At 53.7% G+C, this 17,010-nt stretch overlaps 1 protein-coding gene across 1 annotated transcript; it reads left to right on the top strand.

The window, feature by feature from the left end:
* Nucleotides 1-2,180: 2,180 nt before the first annotated feature.
* On the top strand, nt 2,181-4,649 carry SOX21 (SRY-box transcription factor 21). The gene has a single exon (XM_072760857.1). The coding sequence runs from the start codon at nt 2,183-2,185 to the stop codon at nt 3,011-3,013; it is 831 nt and encodes a 276-aa protein (XP_072616958.1). The 5' UTR covers nt 2,181-2,182; the 3' UTR covers nt 3,014-4,649.
* Nucleotides 4,650-17,010: the final 12,361 nt, after the last annotated feature.

The following is a 17,010-nucleotide window of genomic DNA, read 5'->3' as shown; positions in this document are numbered from 1 at the left end:
TGAGTTTAACAGCATAAAGCCATTTCAGTACAGAGTTGATTGGCATGTTTTACTCTGTTCTTCCAGAGCGCCGTTTGACACTCGCTGATTCTGAACACCTACCTTCACCCTATCTGTGCATTTAAGTGAGATAGTGTTAAGTTAACTGTACCTGAAAGAGATCAGCATATAGATGGCTCTGTCGACCAGAACAGAAACAAAACAAAACACCCAGATTTTTCAAAGAGCTGAAACGGTCAGCCAAGGATGCCTATTCTCAGCCTGGGCGAGCTCCTTCCCGAAAAGGTTGCCAAGAGCACGCTCAGTTCCTCCTCAGTTATTTTTCACTTCACTACCTCTGACTGGGTGCATCATCAGCGCAAGAAAATGCGAGAAGCATCTGTTGCAAGTGACATCAGGACCTCCAAGGAAAACGAGCACTTTCTTCCTAGGAGAAGTCTCCAACATTTTCTAGAGTGCGTCCCCTCTTCTGCCGCAGCCCGAGGGGCTCCCCTCGTCCCGCGAGCCTCCTTCCTCCGGGCAGAGGATGCCAGAGCCGAGACCGGTGCCAGGGTGGCCGGGATGACACCAGGGGCTGCCAGCACCACGCAGTGCGCAGACTCCGCGGCGCGCTCCTAGCTCTCCGCTCGCCTCAACCTGCTCTCCAGTGAGAAGGGGCGGGAGGAGGCGTGCGGAGGGGGCGGAGGGGATCCACTTTAATTCGCGGGCCCGGGGGTGTGGGAGCGGGAGGAGGCTCGGCTGGTCCCTCCCCCCTGCCGGCGTCCTGGGCTCCACCTCCTCCGCGTGCCCCCAGATATACACACACTGGGTCGCGGCCGGACATGCACACCCCGCGCCGGCTCCGGGCGCGTGCACACGCAGGTGGCCGCGCTCACCTGAGCCCGTGCCCGGGGCTCTTGCCGCCTCGGGAGCCGCGGAGCGGCGGCCTGGGCCAGGAAGGGGCCCCCGGTGCTACGGGAGTGGGGGCAGCGGGAGCAGCCCCAGCGCGGACCTGCGAATAGAGGTGATGGCGCGTTTCCCCTAGATCCCCTCCGACAGCACCTCCGCCCGGCGCCAGCCCGGCCCGGGCCCGAGAAGCCGGAGCGGGGCCCCCGGCGCGGCGCACACGGGCGCACGCAGCGAGGCGAGCGCGCCGGCAGGGGCGCGGCGGCGCCGGCGCAGGAAACTTGCGCGAAGTTAGTTGCGAGCGCGGGCGGCGGCCGGGAGCAGCCCGAGGGGACGCGGCCGGTGCCCGGCCCGCCGCGCCGCCCTCCGCGCCCGGGGTCGGCCGGCGCCCCCGGAGGAGCTCGGAGCCCGCGGAGCCGGCATGGCCCGGGGGACTGCGGGACGCGGCGCCTCGGCCGGCCGGAAGGATCGCCCCTGAGGCCCAGCGCCCCCGGGCTTGCTCAAGCCTCAGCCTCCTTCGCGGACCCGCAGCCGGAGAGGAAGACCCGCGAGGCAGGTGCGGGCGCGGCAGACCTCTGCCCCCGGAAGCCCCCAGCCGACCGGGGGCGGGGCGGTTCCCACGCGCGAGCCCTGCCCGGAGCAGCGAGACCGGCCGGGGACGCCGCGTTCGTCTCCCGCTGCGCCCGGACCCTCCTCCGCCTCCCCTCCCCCCCCCCCCCCCCCCCGCATCTGCCGCTGTCAAATGAGAAAGTCACCGAGGAGAACCCAAACACCGCAGCCACCGAGGGCCCCCTCCGGCACTTGGCAGCGCGCGGCGGCGGGCTGCTCGGCTGCACCCGGCGGGGCCTCCGCGGCGCCCCCCTCCGAGCCGCGGCGCGTCTAGGGGCGAGAGGGCCGAGGCGGAGGAGGCTGCTGCGGGGCGGCCGCTGCCCGCGGGGAGCCCGGAGCCCACGCGGCCGGAGAGGAAGGACAAAAGGAAAGCGGAGGGCGACCCGCCGCCGCGGGGCGGGGGCGCCGCCAGAAGTTGCTGTGCCCGGAGAGGATTTTCCCGAGCGCTGGGCGGGAGCGGCCGGAGCGGCTCGGGGCGCGCGCGGCGCAGGGCTCGGCCCCCGGCCCCCGGCCCCCTCTCCCGCGGCGGGAGCCACGCCCGGGCGCCAGGTGGGGCGCGGCACGCGCGGGCCGGCCGAGCGGGTCCCCGCGGGCCGCCAACATTGATTTCCTCCGGGCGGAGGGCGACGGCCCCGGCGGCGGCGGCGGCGGCGGCGGGGGGGGGCTGCAGCCGCGGCTCGGCGACAGCATGTCCAAGCCGGTGGACCACGTCAAGCGGCCCATGAACGCCTTCATGGTGTGGTCGCGGGCTCAGCGGCGCAAGATGGCCCAGGAGAACCCCAAGATGCACAACTCGGAGATCAGCAAGCGCCTGGGCGCCGAGTGGAAGCTGCTCACCGAGGCGGAGAAGCGGCCGTTCATCGACGAGGCGAAGCGCCTGCGCGCCATGCACATGAAGGAGCACCCCGACTACAAGTACCGGCCGCGCCGCAAGCCCAAGACGCTGCTCAAGAAGGACAAGTTCGCCTTCCCCGTGCCCTACGGCCTGGGCGGCGTGGCCGACGCCGAGCACCCGGCGCTCAAGGCGGGCGCCGGGCTGCACGCGGGCGCGGGCGGCGGCCTGGTGCCCGAGTCGCTGCTCGCCAACCCCGAGAAGGCGGCCGCCGCCGCCGCCGCCGCCGCCGCGCGCGTCTTCTTCCCGCAGTCGGCGGCCGCCGCCGCCGCCGCCGCCGCCGCCGCCGCGGCCGGCAGCCCCTACTCGCTGCTCGACCTGGGCTCCAAGATGGCAGAGATCTCGTCGTCGTCGTCCGGCCTGCCGTACGCCTCGTCGCTGGGCTACCCGACCGCGGGCGCCGGCGCCTTCCACGGCGCGGCGGCGGCGGCTGCAGCGGCGGCCGCGGCCGCCGGGGGGCACACGCACTCGCACCCCAGCCCGGGCAACCCGGGCTACATGATCCCGTGCAACTGCAGCGCGTGGCCCAGCCCCGGGCTGCAGCCGCCGCTCGCCTACATCCTGCTGCCGGGCATGGGCAAGCCTCAGCTGGACCCCTACCCCGCGGCCTACGCCGCCGCGCTATGACCCCGCGGGGCCGCCGCGCGAGGACCGCTGTGCGCACGTGTACATATGCCTAGGTACGAGCTCCGCGGCCTCCCCGCGCGCCCTCCGCGACGGGGGCCCCGGGTTGTGTGTACATAAGATGTTTAGGTGCAGGCAGAGGCGGAGACGCCAGTCGGGGCGCGAGTGGCAGAGCGCGCGAGTGCTCGGGCGAGTGTGCGTGTGAGTTCACAGGAGCATTTCAGACCCGCACTTCGGCAGCCCCCGTTCAGGAGGGCGCTTGTATCCGACAGCAGTTGATGTTTGCTTTGCACTTCGGAACCTGTTGCGTTTGGGCCCACGGAGGTGGAGGAGCCCCTTTTCGACACGTTGGGCTTTCCAGTTTTGTTTGTTGGAAGTTACATGGTCGGTTTTGTTTTTGCTTCTCATTATCTTGTTTTTTTTTAAAAAAAAAAAAAAAAGATTTTTTTTTTTTTTTTTTTCTCCTTTCTTTCTTCCCTCCTGGTCTGTGCCGCATGCACTCTGTTCAAGCGTTAGGTCTGAAATGGCTGGCACAAGGGAAAAGCTGATCTGTGTCAGGAGTTTTCTCAGAGCCACATGGCTCTGAGCAGCCTTGCTCCCCATTTGTACTATTTGACTTTGCAAATCTCTGTTCTCTCAAGCAGAACTCACAGACCGGATCCATTCTTGACCAGTGACCGGCTCGAATCTGGCCTTTTGTATGTGAGATGATCACGCTTTCTTTTGTTTATCACGTCATATGCAAATGAGAGCAAGAGCTCTTAAGAGCAAGGAATGCAAACAAGAAATATGTGCGAGATGAAAACTTGTCAATTGTGTTTTTATCCCTTAAAAGCGAAAACTGAGAAGTCTCCCTGGGTCCACTTGCTGGGATTTCTGACACAGTTTACAGAAAGATAAAAGGCACTGTTCCTATTTCTCCCCTTATGGCTGAGTTCACCTTAAGACTGTAAATGTGTATATGTCCGTGAAAACATGGAGTCTGAAAATGTGTTATTTGCGTTGCCCTAAACTTGAGTCGGTTTTAGACTCTAAAGCATTTTGAGCAAATGTCAAAGTTGACTTTTAAAAATTGCGGGACTATTTCAGAATCGCAATTTTATCTAAGATTAAATCAGACTTTTTCGTCTGAGTGGTAATGATATATTTATTATTTAGCAAAACTAAAAAGAGAAAAAAGAAAAAAAACCACCCGAATTGTTTGACAAATGTCTCTGATTTTCAGCTAGCATTTCTTCACCAACTTGAACCGCTTAAATGTGTTTTGGAGTTCCCTCCCTAATTAGCTTATTTTTTAGATGACCTGCAATTCATTTGCAAATTATGATAAAACACATTTTAGAGAAAAGAACCTCAATTATAGCTTTTTGTTTCTTTTTAAATGTATATATTTTGACTAATGTTTGTGAATGAAGTTGGCTAACATGTATTTAGTTTCATTTTGACTTTATGTAATATAAAGTTTTTAAAAGTTTAAGTATTGGTTTTAACCTTTATGTGTAAATGGTTTTCTTGTGTGATCTTCTAATTTAATATTAGACGTCTAAACTATATCTGTAAATTAGAATCCGACTATCACTCTGTTCATTTTTTTTGAACAAAGAGTTTAAATAAAGCCTGAACCAGGGAAAAGAGAAAATCCTCTATTTCTTGTTGAGTTCCTAACAAGATTTTTATCTGAATTGCCCTTACGTGCCTGGTCCAGGTGAAGTGTAAGGTATCCTCCAAAGGCAGCCTTTGTTTCACTTTTGAATAGATTTACTAGGAAATCTAAATCAAGCCATTGTTATTCAGAGCCAAAAACCTGATTTATCACATTTTTAATCGTGAATAGGAAAGAAGATAAAAAAAAAAAAAAACCAAGTTAGTTGTATTATCTTGGTTAAAAAAAAAAAAAAGGGCATTCATGAACCAGTAGAACAGAGCCCATTGAAAACATCCAGACCGTTCAAAGCATTTCACTAGTTTCCAGTAACATTTTAAGAGAGAAAAGTTGCCTGACCACTTTATCTTGTTAGTAGGAGAGCCCCGCCACTTAAGTCAGTGTAATTTGTTCACGTATCTTTGGCATATTCCTTGTTTACACTTTAAGATTTTATTTGGAAGGATAATCACTGCTAACGACAATGTACGACTTCTGGCCTCTCTGGGGCTTTATTCTGTCCTACTGAATGGCATTAAAATAGAAGTATTACAGATTCTGATGGAGAAGGTTGAATTTCCAGGGCTAGACAAGTTTTTCACATAAAGGGTTTTCATTTGAGAAAGGAAATTATAGGGCACTAAGAAGACTCTCGGAGAAAAAAAAAATTAACTGTAGGAAGATCTTGATTTTCCATCCTCTGAGATAGAAATTTTTAAGATACAGGACTCAACTAGTCATCAGCTAGTTTCCCCCCCACTGACAGAGGCCATCTCTGGGAGCTGCACATCTTTATAAGCGACCCAGCTCTTTAAAGTCATTGTTTTCTCCCCAACGGAATAATATTTTAAAAACCATGAAAAGTTTTGGAAATGTGAGAAATAGGCTCTGCTGGTTTGACCCTGATTCACTAATTAAAACGATCCCTCTCCTGTTATTCCCTGAGCTCTTTGCAATATTATAAGTTAATTCATATGGTTCTGAGCGATTATGCAAAACTAATTTGGACTGTCCAGGGGTAATTATCCCTGACACGGTTAATTAAATCCTTTCAAGGCTTCGTCTTTCCCTTTTGTAGCAGCCCATCACTTCTCAACACGGAACTTCCTGCGGCTTGCTGGAAATCACCCCAGCCCTAAATCTAAGTTACCTCCCTGAGCCTTCCAGCTCGGCCCCACCGGCCAGAAGATTCCCCGCCCCCTCCCACCCACCCACCCCCTCCCTTTTTCCCAAAGATCAGCATTTTCTGGGAGCGACGCTCCGGAGTGCTGATGAATAAGAAGAGGTCTGGAAAGATGAGTAAGGGGAGGGGGGAAGCTGCCGGGGCTGCGCACACAGGGTCACATCGCCAACAGATTGTGTGCGCGCCTGTTTGGTTGTCTGAGTAAGTCCACAGGCCCCACGGGGGTGACCAGTTTATCACCCCTTCCACTCCAGCCTTCTTGCCAACAAGTTGCGTCTGGAGAAAGCCTCCCCGCACGTTAGACTGGGCAGAAGTAAGTGGGAGGGAGCGCCTCTAGGGCAAGAGCGTGGAGAAGGGCCTGGGTGTGTGCGCAGGAGTCTGAGAGCGGCCCACAAGTAGGGCCGGGACGAGGCACGGCGCAGGTGCGGGCTGGAGAGCTCCCCGTTTACATCCATCCCTCTTTCTTCTCTGCTCCTTCCCTCCCCTCTTTTCCCTCCTTCTTACATTTTCCTTTCTTTTTAAGGTTTGAAAAAGCCACGTCGGCATTTTTTTTTTTTTTTTTTTTTTTTTAGGTTGCCCAAAGGCTTTAAACAAGCCTCACCCCTGAAGGGCCCGGCGTGTTGCCTTCAGGCTTTGCGCAAACAGGTGGAATGGACCGTGTTTGAGCTCTAAGCCCCGGAGCTGGGGGACGCACGGGGCCGCGCGCGAGACGGCGGGGCCGTGATTGTCGCTTCTCCTGACAATTAGCCCCCACCCCTTCCCCCCCCCGCCCCCCGGGCCGCCGCAAGGAGCAAGAACAGAACCGCGCCCGTCTCCCTCTGGTCCCGCGACGGGCGCGGAGGATGCGGAGGCACCGCCGGTCCTCCCGGAGCAGCAGGGACCGGCGCGCCAGCCAATCAGAGCGCGGCTGGGCGCGGGCGCTCCCCGCCGCCGCCGCCGCCGCCGCAGCCGCCCCCTGCGGGCCGGGGAAGCTCCCCGCACCTCGGCCGCCCCCAGCGTCGGAGTCTGGCCTGCGCCCGCAGCCCCGCCGAGGCAGAGCGCGCCGTCCAAACTTTATTAATCTCTCCCCGGTTCTTTCTCCCTCAGCCCAGTGCATCTCAAAGGTCAGCCCTCTTCTTTTAAAAGACTGATATTATTAATTCACTGACAATCCCCCCTCCCCATTTCTTTTTTTCTCTCTTGCAGGGTGGGGGGGGGGTGGGGAGAAGGGGGGGAAATCGTGAAAGAGCTTTTTTTTTTTTTCATCCTTTTTTTTTTTTTTTTGTCCTTCAGTGGGAGCGTTTAGACAGTCGAGGAGGTTTTGTCCGGGAACAAAACGCAGGGTTGGGAGGTTTTGTGAGAGTGTTGTTTGTTGAAGTGGAGCTAAGAAAAAGCGGCGGCTTTCTCCTTATTGTGAAGAAACCAATCAGTGGTATTTGGAAAACTGTTAGCATTGTGCACTTCTTCTGTGTCCATTGTGAGGCGTTTCTTTTCACAAGGTTTTTTTTTCAGCCGATCCAGCTGGCCGGAATGAATAGCGGTGCAATGTGTACACGCTTTGTCCCCCCGGCCTTCAAGTAGCCTCCATTGAATAGACTAAGTTGACACTGCGTGACAGTGAAACAACATAATAAAAAATACATGAGCCCCTGAATAGGAGCAGGCGCATAAATAAATAAAATGGGTGACCAAAACTGGATAAACTGAATGACAAAACGGTGAAAGGGGAACAAAAAGATATTTAACACGCTAGATTAGCATTAGAATGCGATCTACAAGGCAGAACAATTGATGAATAGGTTTACCGGCCAAGAAAGAAATGGACTAAATGCCCTTTGAATAGATATGCTTTTTGCAAGGGCTTTGAATAGATATGCTTTTTGCAAGGGTTGAATGGGAAAAGGTAAAGATGAAGCTATGCAAATGAGCGGGGGAACTTTTTATATATATTCTTTAAACACACACACGCACTGCGGGAGGAGAGTGCTGCCTGGGGATGTTTATAGAAGCAATAATTGCCATTATTAGCATTGTCTGCAGCAGATAGGAATTGAACAGGTTGGGATAATATAGGGTAGCGGTAATTATTCTTCTAATTAATGGTGCTTTGGTACTTGAAAAAAGAAAAAAGGAAAGGAGAAGTAAAAGTTATGCAGAAGTTATGTTTCCTTGTGTCCGTTTGCCCAGCGTTGGAATCTGTGGAGCAGCAAGTCTGGCGATTCCAAGATGCATGCTGATCTTAGAACATTCCAGGGAGCCGATCCTTAGCCTCTGGATTGGGGGGCCTGATTTCCATTGACGCCGCGTTTTTGAGAGGCTAATATAGTGGCTGGTACCTGGTAGGTACTGAATGTAGAGTTGTGGAATGAATGAATATAAATTTAATGGGGGAACCCGCGCCTCCTATGGAGGTGGGGGGAGGGGTGATACCGAGGCTGCTTTGCCTTTCACCGCCCCCTGCCACCCCCGCCCCCTTTATCTAGAGGAGGGGAGTGGTCCAGGAGGGAAGATCGCCGCCTCCCCCCACTTTTCTAAGGGTGCGTCCTTTGTCCATCTGGGCCGCTGGAAAAGATATAAACACCAAACAAGCGACGAGCAACTGCAGCCCCCCCCCCCAATTCCATTCCTGTCCTCACCCCTAAATCCACCCCAAAGGCAGAGCCTTTGAGCAGCCCCACCTGGCTGTATAGAAACATTGTACCCACCCGTTTAAAGAGTCGTTCTCTCCCCTTGCCCCCGCCGCCTTTCCCTTCCCGTCTGTTTTTGACCCAGTTCCACAGGCCCCGGGAACCTCCTGGCCGAGCTGCCCGCCAAGGCAGGGCGCGAACCCTCCGAGATGCGGGCTGTCCTCGGATTGCGCGCGCTGCCCTGGAGGCGGGTGTCGTAGGGGCCTTTACAGCCAACCGAGTCCATTATTTTCGAGGGTTGACCACCAGGCCTTCGGGGCCGCTGGGCCACCCAGCCATCGAGGTTTCCAGTCGCTTTCCGAGTTGCCCCTAACTTAAATGAATAATGCAAATTACAGACAGCGGAGCTGACAGGTCCCTGCGAGCGCGCGGAAGCTCCGAGGGCGCTCGGAGCAGCCGCTCTCCCGACCTCCCCGACCTCCCCGACGGCTGGCGGGAAACCGAGTTTTGAGAAGCAGTGACAACTGCTTCTGAATTGTGGTGACCAAGGGGGCGGGGGACGGGGTGGGGGGGGTGTAGATTCCCAAACTCTAAAAGCAGTGGGTTCCTCCCCCCACACACACACTTCTTCTTTTTAAAGAAGCAATTGAGCCTTACCAAGCGCCGGGAGCCGCGCGGAAGCCTCGCATATTTTAAAGTGTAACCCGAGCCTTCGCTGTTTCAGCTTCACTTAAAACATGCAAATTCTTAGAATCTGACAAATTTGAAAAACTTGGAGAGAGCTCTATCCGGGATAAACCCGCTGAAAGTCACTTTAAGGTGATAACTGGGGGGCGATGGGCGTTTGTGCGGGAGGTGACGACCTGCTGGATTGGGTTTTCCAGGGTCTAGGCGGCGCCGGGCCCTGGGCGACCGCCTGGACCCGAAGCGGGGAAGTGGTACCCACAGGGCAACCAGCCAGGGCGTCTACGCTTTGGTGACCCCCACCGCCCCGGCCGCTCCCCACCCGGGCCCTCACCGCACGCTTTGTCAGGTGGACCCCAGCACCCTCGCCGCCGCCGCCCCATCATTCACACTTGACTGGAGGAAATAAAACCGGCTTTGGCTTTTTAATTCCTTTTGAAGATGTTTCCACCTGATTTCTACCTCCTTTGGGCTCCTCGCTTGATTGGGGGAGGGGTTATTTAGGGACTTTTTGACAAACAGCAGAAGTTAAGGTACTAATTGTAAACACCCCGTTGCTCTCTTTGAATGTATTTATTATCATATTAGCCGAGCACTTGGAGACACACGGCCTATTACTCATTTCGAGCCTCTAGGCAAAGAATTCTCCTACTGAGATCGACCAGTAAAACCAGATTTCTTGAGGGAAATTACGAGGACGTCTGCAGACGCTCTTCACCGAATGATATTCCTGGGTTGTCAATTTCACATGAGTACCCTCCTCCCTACTCAGCCCAGCCTTAGTATTTTATTTCGGGATCACCCCAAGGTAATTAGCCGCTCGCAGAAAACTTGAAATCTCAAAAGGAGAGGCGCAGCCTAGGATAACACAGACCGAGTGAGGCTTTTCAGATCGGTTGACTCCACTGGGGCTACCTTTTTCCTGAGGTCAGGAGTGGAGAGAAGTCTGTTTGCAGAGGAGGGAACACCTTTAAAAGGGGTCTCAGGAACCCAGGGTGTGTGTGTGGCGGGTTAGGGGGGGGATGGGGGGGAATGGGAGGCGAGTTTCCTAGAATGTCACCACCTTGACCTCGCAGGGAGCTCAGCCCATCCTCCCTAGAGTCCCCCGAAAGTACTGCCACTGAGTTCGGGGAACTTTATAGCGCTTTCCCCATTTGCCCATTTCAAGACCAAAAGTTGGTGCGCGTGCACGCGCGCACGCACACACAGGCACACCCCTGGTTTGGAGCAAACCCGGGTTTATTTAGCACCATATGGTAAAGCCTGGGTTTGGGAATAGCCGCCGACATTCCGACAGATTGGAAGTCTGCGCGGGCGTCTATCCAGCGGCGGAGGAAATTGCGTGGAATCCTGACCGCGCCCAAACACACGGGAACTTGCCCCACAAAGTTTTCGCGCTCGCTCCCCCTCGCTCTCTCCTACTTCGCTGAAGTTTTGATAAGGGTGTTTGCTTTCATCTGGATCGCCTGAGAGGTGGCCTAGATGGCCTCACTCTCCCCGCATGGACCGGCTCAGTGACGACCAATGAAAAAACGCACGTAGAGCTTGGGGAGAGGAGACGGAGAACCTTTTCAGGGAGGCAGCAGAAAAGTGGGTGCTGAGCGAAACGGAAGGATAAGAACGAGGGCAAAAGAAAAAGAAAATCGAGACAGGAAAGGTAATAGAACAGCAGCACCACTGACACTCCCTCTTGCCTTCGGGTTCAACACCTGGGAGAGGTGCTGGCAAGGGCAGGTGAGGGAGAGGACGTGCCGAACAGCAGGAGGAGGAGGAGAATCTCAGCCCTTCAGACGCCCCCCCAACCCGGACTCCCCTGCCGGATCCCTGCGGGTTGCGCCGCATCTGGGATGAGTGGCCCGGCCTGGGAGGGCGGGGAGTGGGAAGCCATGATCATGCGGGCTCTGGCAGGTTCCGCGTGGACCTGAGGGATCCGGAAGCCACGGAGGGCCCTGAAGGTCCCCCCATCTCGGCCCCTGTGCCTCCTTGCTCTGCTGCTGGAGCCACAGGAGAACGAGGAGCCTCTGGAAGTGGGGCCAGCCTCTCCCGCACGAGTGTAATCCCTGCAGACCCGCAGTGGAAAACCCATTATGTGCGGTCTGAAACTTACTTAGGAAAAATAAATCACAATTATGATAGAACTTTAGAAGAGGGGTCGGTAGCAAGCGTGGGACTGTGGAGCTAAAGCTGTCGTTTCTTCCTGGGAAATCTGCCCTGATGGACCTTTAGGACAGCTCGGGCGCTCTTTCCAGCTCCCCGGCGAGAGCTGCGGGTGTAAGTAAGGCCCTTAGCTAATCGCCCCAGTCCCGCTTCTCAGCCAGCGCCCCACTTCGGGCCTCTCGAGGACGGGGCTGCGGGACAAAGGCTCCGTCTGCCTAGCTCCAGACCCAAGGTTTCTTTGCGCTTCTAGAGTGCAAGCCCAAGTCGCTGTTCCGCCTTTTTCAGGGACTCGGTTTTCTCCTGCAAACCCAGACTTGAGTAAGTAGTGAGAGCGGTTGATGAATATGTATTCGAACCGGCTGCTTAAGGCAGCGCGAATAAACATGAGCCCGCGGTGGCAGCGCCCACCCGCTCCCTTTCACCTCTCTGGGGCGCGGGGAGCCGGAACGGGTGAGTCTCGCATTCCTGATACCGCGGGGACCGTGGGTCTGCTGGAGAAGCGCTGAGCCTCTCTGAGCTTCCCCACCCCATCCCCACCCCCACCCCCAGGGACCCTCCCCTGTCCTACCTCCCGCACCGCCCCCCCCCCACCTGGCTGCCCGAGCGCAAGGCAGGTGGCGCAGATCCGCGCACACCCACTCCTCGGGGTCTTTGGACACCGTTTTCCTTCTAGAAAGCTGCCTTGACTTGTGTCACTGAGGTGCAGATCTTGCGAACCTGGGGGTGGGGTAGGGGCGTGGGGGGAAGAGTGCTCTTCTCCCTCTCCAGATTTGGGGTTAGCATTACTCCACACGAGTCTCTGCGCAAAACTCGAGAACCCTGAACTTGTCCCCGGGGGTAATGGATGGAGGTCGTGAGGGGCCTGCCCCCGCAGAAGGCGTTTGTTCTCAGATGTCTGCCGGCGGAGGGGCGGCCGCTGGGAACAATTGCCCACCCACTACACTTCCCAAGCCCCGCCACCTCCCGCTGGGAAAAGTCGCCCTTGGGCCTCTTTGTCTCCCCGGAGCCAGGGCGTCTTCGTCTTTGGAAGGCGAGTGAAATAACAAAGCTGGCTGTACACGCAGGCCTCGGCTGCTTCGCCACCCGCAGCCGCCCCGGGCCCCCGGCCTCTGTCTCCTCTCGGGCACACGCCGGGTGACATCGGGTGCCCGCGGCCCGCAGCGCAGCCCCGGGGCTCAGGAGCGGGCGGCGGCGAGGCCTGGCTTGCCCCTGGTCCAGGCCCGCGGGGAGCAGCCGAGATCCAAGCCTCCTCGGACCTCGAGGCCTGCTCCAAGCCTCAGGCTCCCTCCCGCAGCTGCGTTGTTGCCAGCCCCCACTTCGCACCCAAGGCTGCCACTCTCGCCCTCACCTTGGGTGTAAGAGGAGAGTCGGCTTCTGCACCACGCGCCCCCCCACGCCGAGCGCCCGGGACAGTGACCCTTCCCCGCGCAGAGAAGCCCTGGGGGGCGGGGGCGCTTCGCACCACCGGGCCGCTGGTTTCCGCGAGTGGGAAGAGTTCCTAACCCCACCGGGCTAGCGCCTGTCACAGGTCAAGAGAATGCGGCCCTTGAGATAAAGAGCAGGGTTTGTCTTCCTGCTAAAGCTTAAGGGGACCAGGTCGAGACCACGTCTCTACCCAGATGGGACCGCTGGAGGCTTTCTCAAAAAGTGTTCCCTGAAAATGATGACTTGTGGGCAAAAGCGTTGGGCGTGGGGGATCGCCCCTAGCTAGATTACCTTCACCAGGGAAGTGGATGTAAAGGATGCTCTAGCACGCCACTGAAAGCTCTTCTTCCTGCAGGAAAAACTGGGGCTGGTACTTCTAGAAGCATAGGGCAAGCCTTGGGGAAGGTTTGGAGAATTCAGAGTGGTTCCGTTGGCTAAGAAGAGTTCCTGGCTAGGGGAACGCCCTCACAAGAGGATCAGGAGTGGGAGAGGAGAAGGCACTTGGGGTTCTGGACTAAACTATGGGAGGCAAAGCAGGATGTCTGGGATAAATTTCATCCAGATAATAGCAAGGTGGAGAACCCTAAGTCATCTAGAGATGCCGACAAGCCACTACTAGCAAGGGCTATTCCCAAGCTCCTAATTTGTGCCAGGTGAGCCCCATCAGATAACCCAAGACCAAGGAAGCATCATTCACATTATATTCTGTGTGAGTGCCACCCCCTAAGCAACAATAAGATTTCCCCTCTGACATCCTTAAAAATCAAAACAGAAACCCCTTGATAAAATGCTCTTTCTGATGTTCTCTGCTTTCCAAGTTGAAATTCACTTTCTCCTGACTGTGGGCAGATTGGGCTGGGGATGCTGCTGGTCAAGATATAAAAGTGCCTCCTATTCATCGCAGAGTTATTTACAATAGCTAAGATCAAGAAGCAACCTAAATGCCTGTGAATAGATGAATGGATAAAGAAGATATGGTATGTGTATTTATATATACCATGGACTATTACTCAGCCATAAACAAGAATGAAGTCTTGCCATTTGCAACAACAGGAATGGCCCTTGAGGGTGTTATGCTAGGTGAGATAAGTCAGACCAAAAAGGAAAAATACTGTATGATTCATTTACATGCGGAATCTAAAAAATAAAGCAAGCCAATAAAACAAAATAGAAACAGACTCACAGGTACAGAAAACAAATTGGTGGTTGCCAGAGGCGGGAGGGTGGGGGGGTGGGGGGGGTGGGGGGTGGGATGGGCAAAACAGGAGATAACAGGTACAAACTTCCACTTATAAAATAAATAAGACACTGGGATACAATGTACAGCACGGGGAATATAGTCAATAATATTGCCACAACTTTTTATGGTGAAATGGTAACTACACTTACTGTGATGATCATTTTGTAATCTATATAAATATTATATCACTATGTTGTACACCTAAATCAATATCATATATCAATTATTCTTCAATTTTAAAGAAAGAAAAAAATTGTCTCATTTTTCTGCTTCAACAAAGCAAGCCACCAAGAAGCCTTTTCCCTTGAACTACAAATGTGCAAAGGCAAAGGCTTCTGGCTTAATATGGCTTTTGAAAAGTGAGAGAAACCCATGCATGAAAACCCAGCTGGCAAGTGAATTCCTCAGAGGGTGCCACAGCTCTCCTCTCCCTTCCTCATTTCCTTCCCCTACTCATGCTTCCCTGTGGGTCTTCTGACATTTTTATGAATCAGAGTAAAGTAAAACTGTTAGTAAACCCTGATAGGGTGCTTTAAACGCATCATTGTTAAGAATTGGAGGGGGTAGAGGGGTGCTCAGTCAGTTAAGCCTCTGCCTTTTGGCTCAGGTCATGATCTCAGGGTCCAGGGATGGAGCCCAGCATAGGGCTCCCTGCTCGGTGGGAAGCCATTCTCCCTCTCCTCCCTGCTCATGCTCTCTCTCGCTAGCTCTGTCTCTTTCTCTCAAATAAATAAATAAAATCTAAAAAAAAAAGAAAGAAAGAAAAGAAAAAAGAATTGGAGAGGGTAGAGCTGTGTTGTGCTAGATTTAGAATCCCAGCTATGCTGAGGCTACAGAAAGGAAAAGGAGCCTGGTTCTTCATGTTATCTCCTGCCCGTTCTCCCAGGTGCTCAGTGCTAATGAGCAGATACCTTCACTCCACCCCCACAACTACTTCCCTACCAGCTGTGCACCCACAAGAAAGCTGTGCCTTCTTTCCTGTGACTAGAGATGGACAGTCCCGGTTTGCAGTGAGGGCCAGCCTCTCTGTTTGGTCATTAGACCCCATCTCCTTTCTGATAGGTGATCTCTTAGGTGCCCCCAATGATCCCCCACTTCCTGGAATTCATGCCTTTGTGTAAGCCTCTCCCTTTGAGTGTGGGCTGTACCTAGTGATTTGCTTCTAACAAAAAGTAATGGGAGGGCACTTCCTGATTCAATTACAAAAATGATGACTTTCCCATTCTCTCTTTCTCTCTCAGCTCTTGCTCTGAGGGAAGTCATCTGCCATTTTGTGAGATGTTTGATAGAGAGGCCCAGCAATGACCTGAAACCTGCCACCCATGGAGGGAGTGAAATGAGGGCACCTGGGGCCAACTCCTGATTTTAACCTTGGGAAAGACCCCAAGCCAGAAGCTATCAAAAAGGTACCCCTGGATCTCTAACCCACAGAAATCATGAAACAATCAATTTTCGTTGCTTGAAGCCATTAAGTTTAGCATAATTTGCTATGCAGGAAGAGATAACTAATATATCATGTAGCTCCAGAAAATCTCTCCCCTTTCTACTCCAATAGCAAAGTTTTCCCTCCCTACTGAATCATTCTTGCCAGCAAAAAATTAATGCTGTTTTCTCTTAAACAAAACAAAACAAAACTCTTATGACTCCATTTCCCCCTCCAGCTACCATTCCACTTCTCTGCTCCCCTTTACAGTGAATTTGTTAAAGAAATAAAAGATGTCTATAATATCTATATTGCCTATCTCTAATTCCCTGCTTCCTCTTTTCCTTAAACTCCCTCCAGATTCCCTCCCCCCACACCACTCCACCAAAACCTGCTCTGACCCAGGTCACCAGTGACTTCATAAATCAAATGGTCAGTTCTTATCTATAGCATGTGACAAGAGTTGGTCACTCCTCCTGGAAGCTATTTGGTTACTAAGGTACCACACTTACCTGCGTTTTCTACTACCTCATAGGACCCTCTTGGCTAGTCTCCCTTCTTGGTTTCACTTCTCTCTAACCTCATGTCAAGTTTTATCAGGGAAGATCAGTATTCATTCACTATTCTCTTCTATAGGTGAATGTCTGTGTCCTTCCGTGCCACAATCATTGTTCAATTCTGATACCAGTGTGATGGCATTTGGAGGTGGGGATTTTGGGAAGTGATTAGGTCATGAGGGTGGAACCTTCATGAATGGGATTAGAGCCAAGAATCTCCAGAGAGCTCCCTTACCTCTTCTGCCTTTTGAGGACACAGCCAGAAGAAAGCTGTCTGTGAACCAGGAAGCAGCACCCCACCCCCCAACACTGAATCTGCTGGTGCCTTAATCTTAGACTTCTTTGCCTCTAGAACTCTGAGGAATAAATTTCTGTTGTTTATAAGCCACCCAGTCTATGGTATTCTGTTTTTAGCAGCTGGGATGGGCTAAGACATTCTCTAATCTTCAAAGGAACTGCAATTGTCTTGGGATATTATTTTAACGGTTTCAGTAAGAAAACCACTATAATAATGTCAATTACAGATCTTTGTACCTGGCAATATAAGTTTATCAGTATCAGCGAGTCAGCTAAAGTAACCTATAGACCCTTAATCTCAGTAGTTTAACACGACAGAAGTTTATTTTCACCCCGACATGGGTTAGTAGGGGGATGGTGCTCATGCAGGCTGATAGAGATTCCAGAAGGACCTGTTTCCCTGACTGCCTCGGCAGGGGCCATGCAGCATAACAACCATACACTGGCTCTTGAAGTTTCTCACTAAAAATTATGCACATCACTTCTCACATTAATTTGGCCAAAGTAAATCTCACGGCCACACCAACCTCCAAAGGGGCCCAGAAGTACAATCCCTACCATGTCCCCAGAAGGTGGAGAGCCAGAAATATTTGATGAACAGCACTATGGACCGCCTCAATGGGCTTTATGTTAAACATCCTCAATCTTAAAAGAAAACATTACCAACTGGGCTCCTTTGTATGGAGACAATGTTATCTGGAAGAAAATGTGGCTAAACCACCCCTGACTTAACCAGTGGTCTTTTTACCTCCCATAATTGAAAAGACTTCCCATTGCTTTGCAGGT

Source organism: Vulpes vulpes, chromosome 6, assembly GCF_048418805.1.
Source record: "Vulpes vulpes isolate BD-2025 chromosome 6, VulVul3, whole genome shotgun sequence".
Taxonomy (NCBI): domain Eukaryota; kingdom Metazoa; phylum Chordata; class Mammalia; order Carnivora; family Canidae; genus Vulpes; species Vulpes vulpes.
Note: the sequence above shows the minus strand (reverse complement) of the source record. Positions and strands in the feature narration are given on the sequence as shown.

What these genes read in the sequence shown, in the direction of transcription:
- SOX21 (XM_072760857.1), top strand. Translation starts at nt 2,183, where the DNA reads ATGTCCAAGCCGGTGGACCACGTCAAGCGGCCCATGAACGCCTTCATG.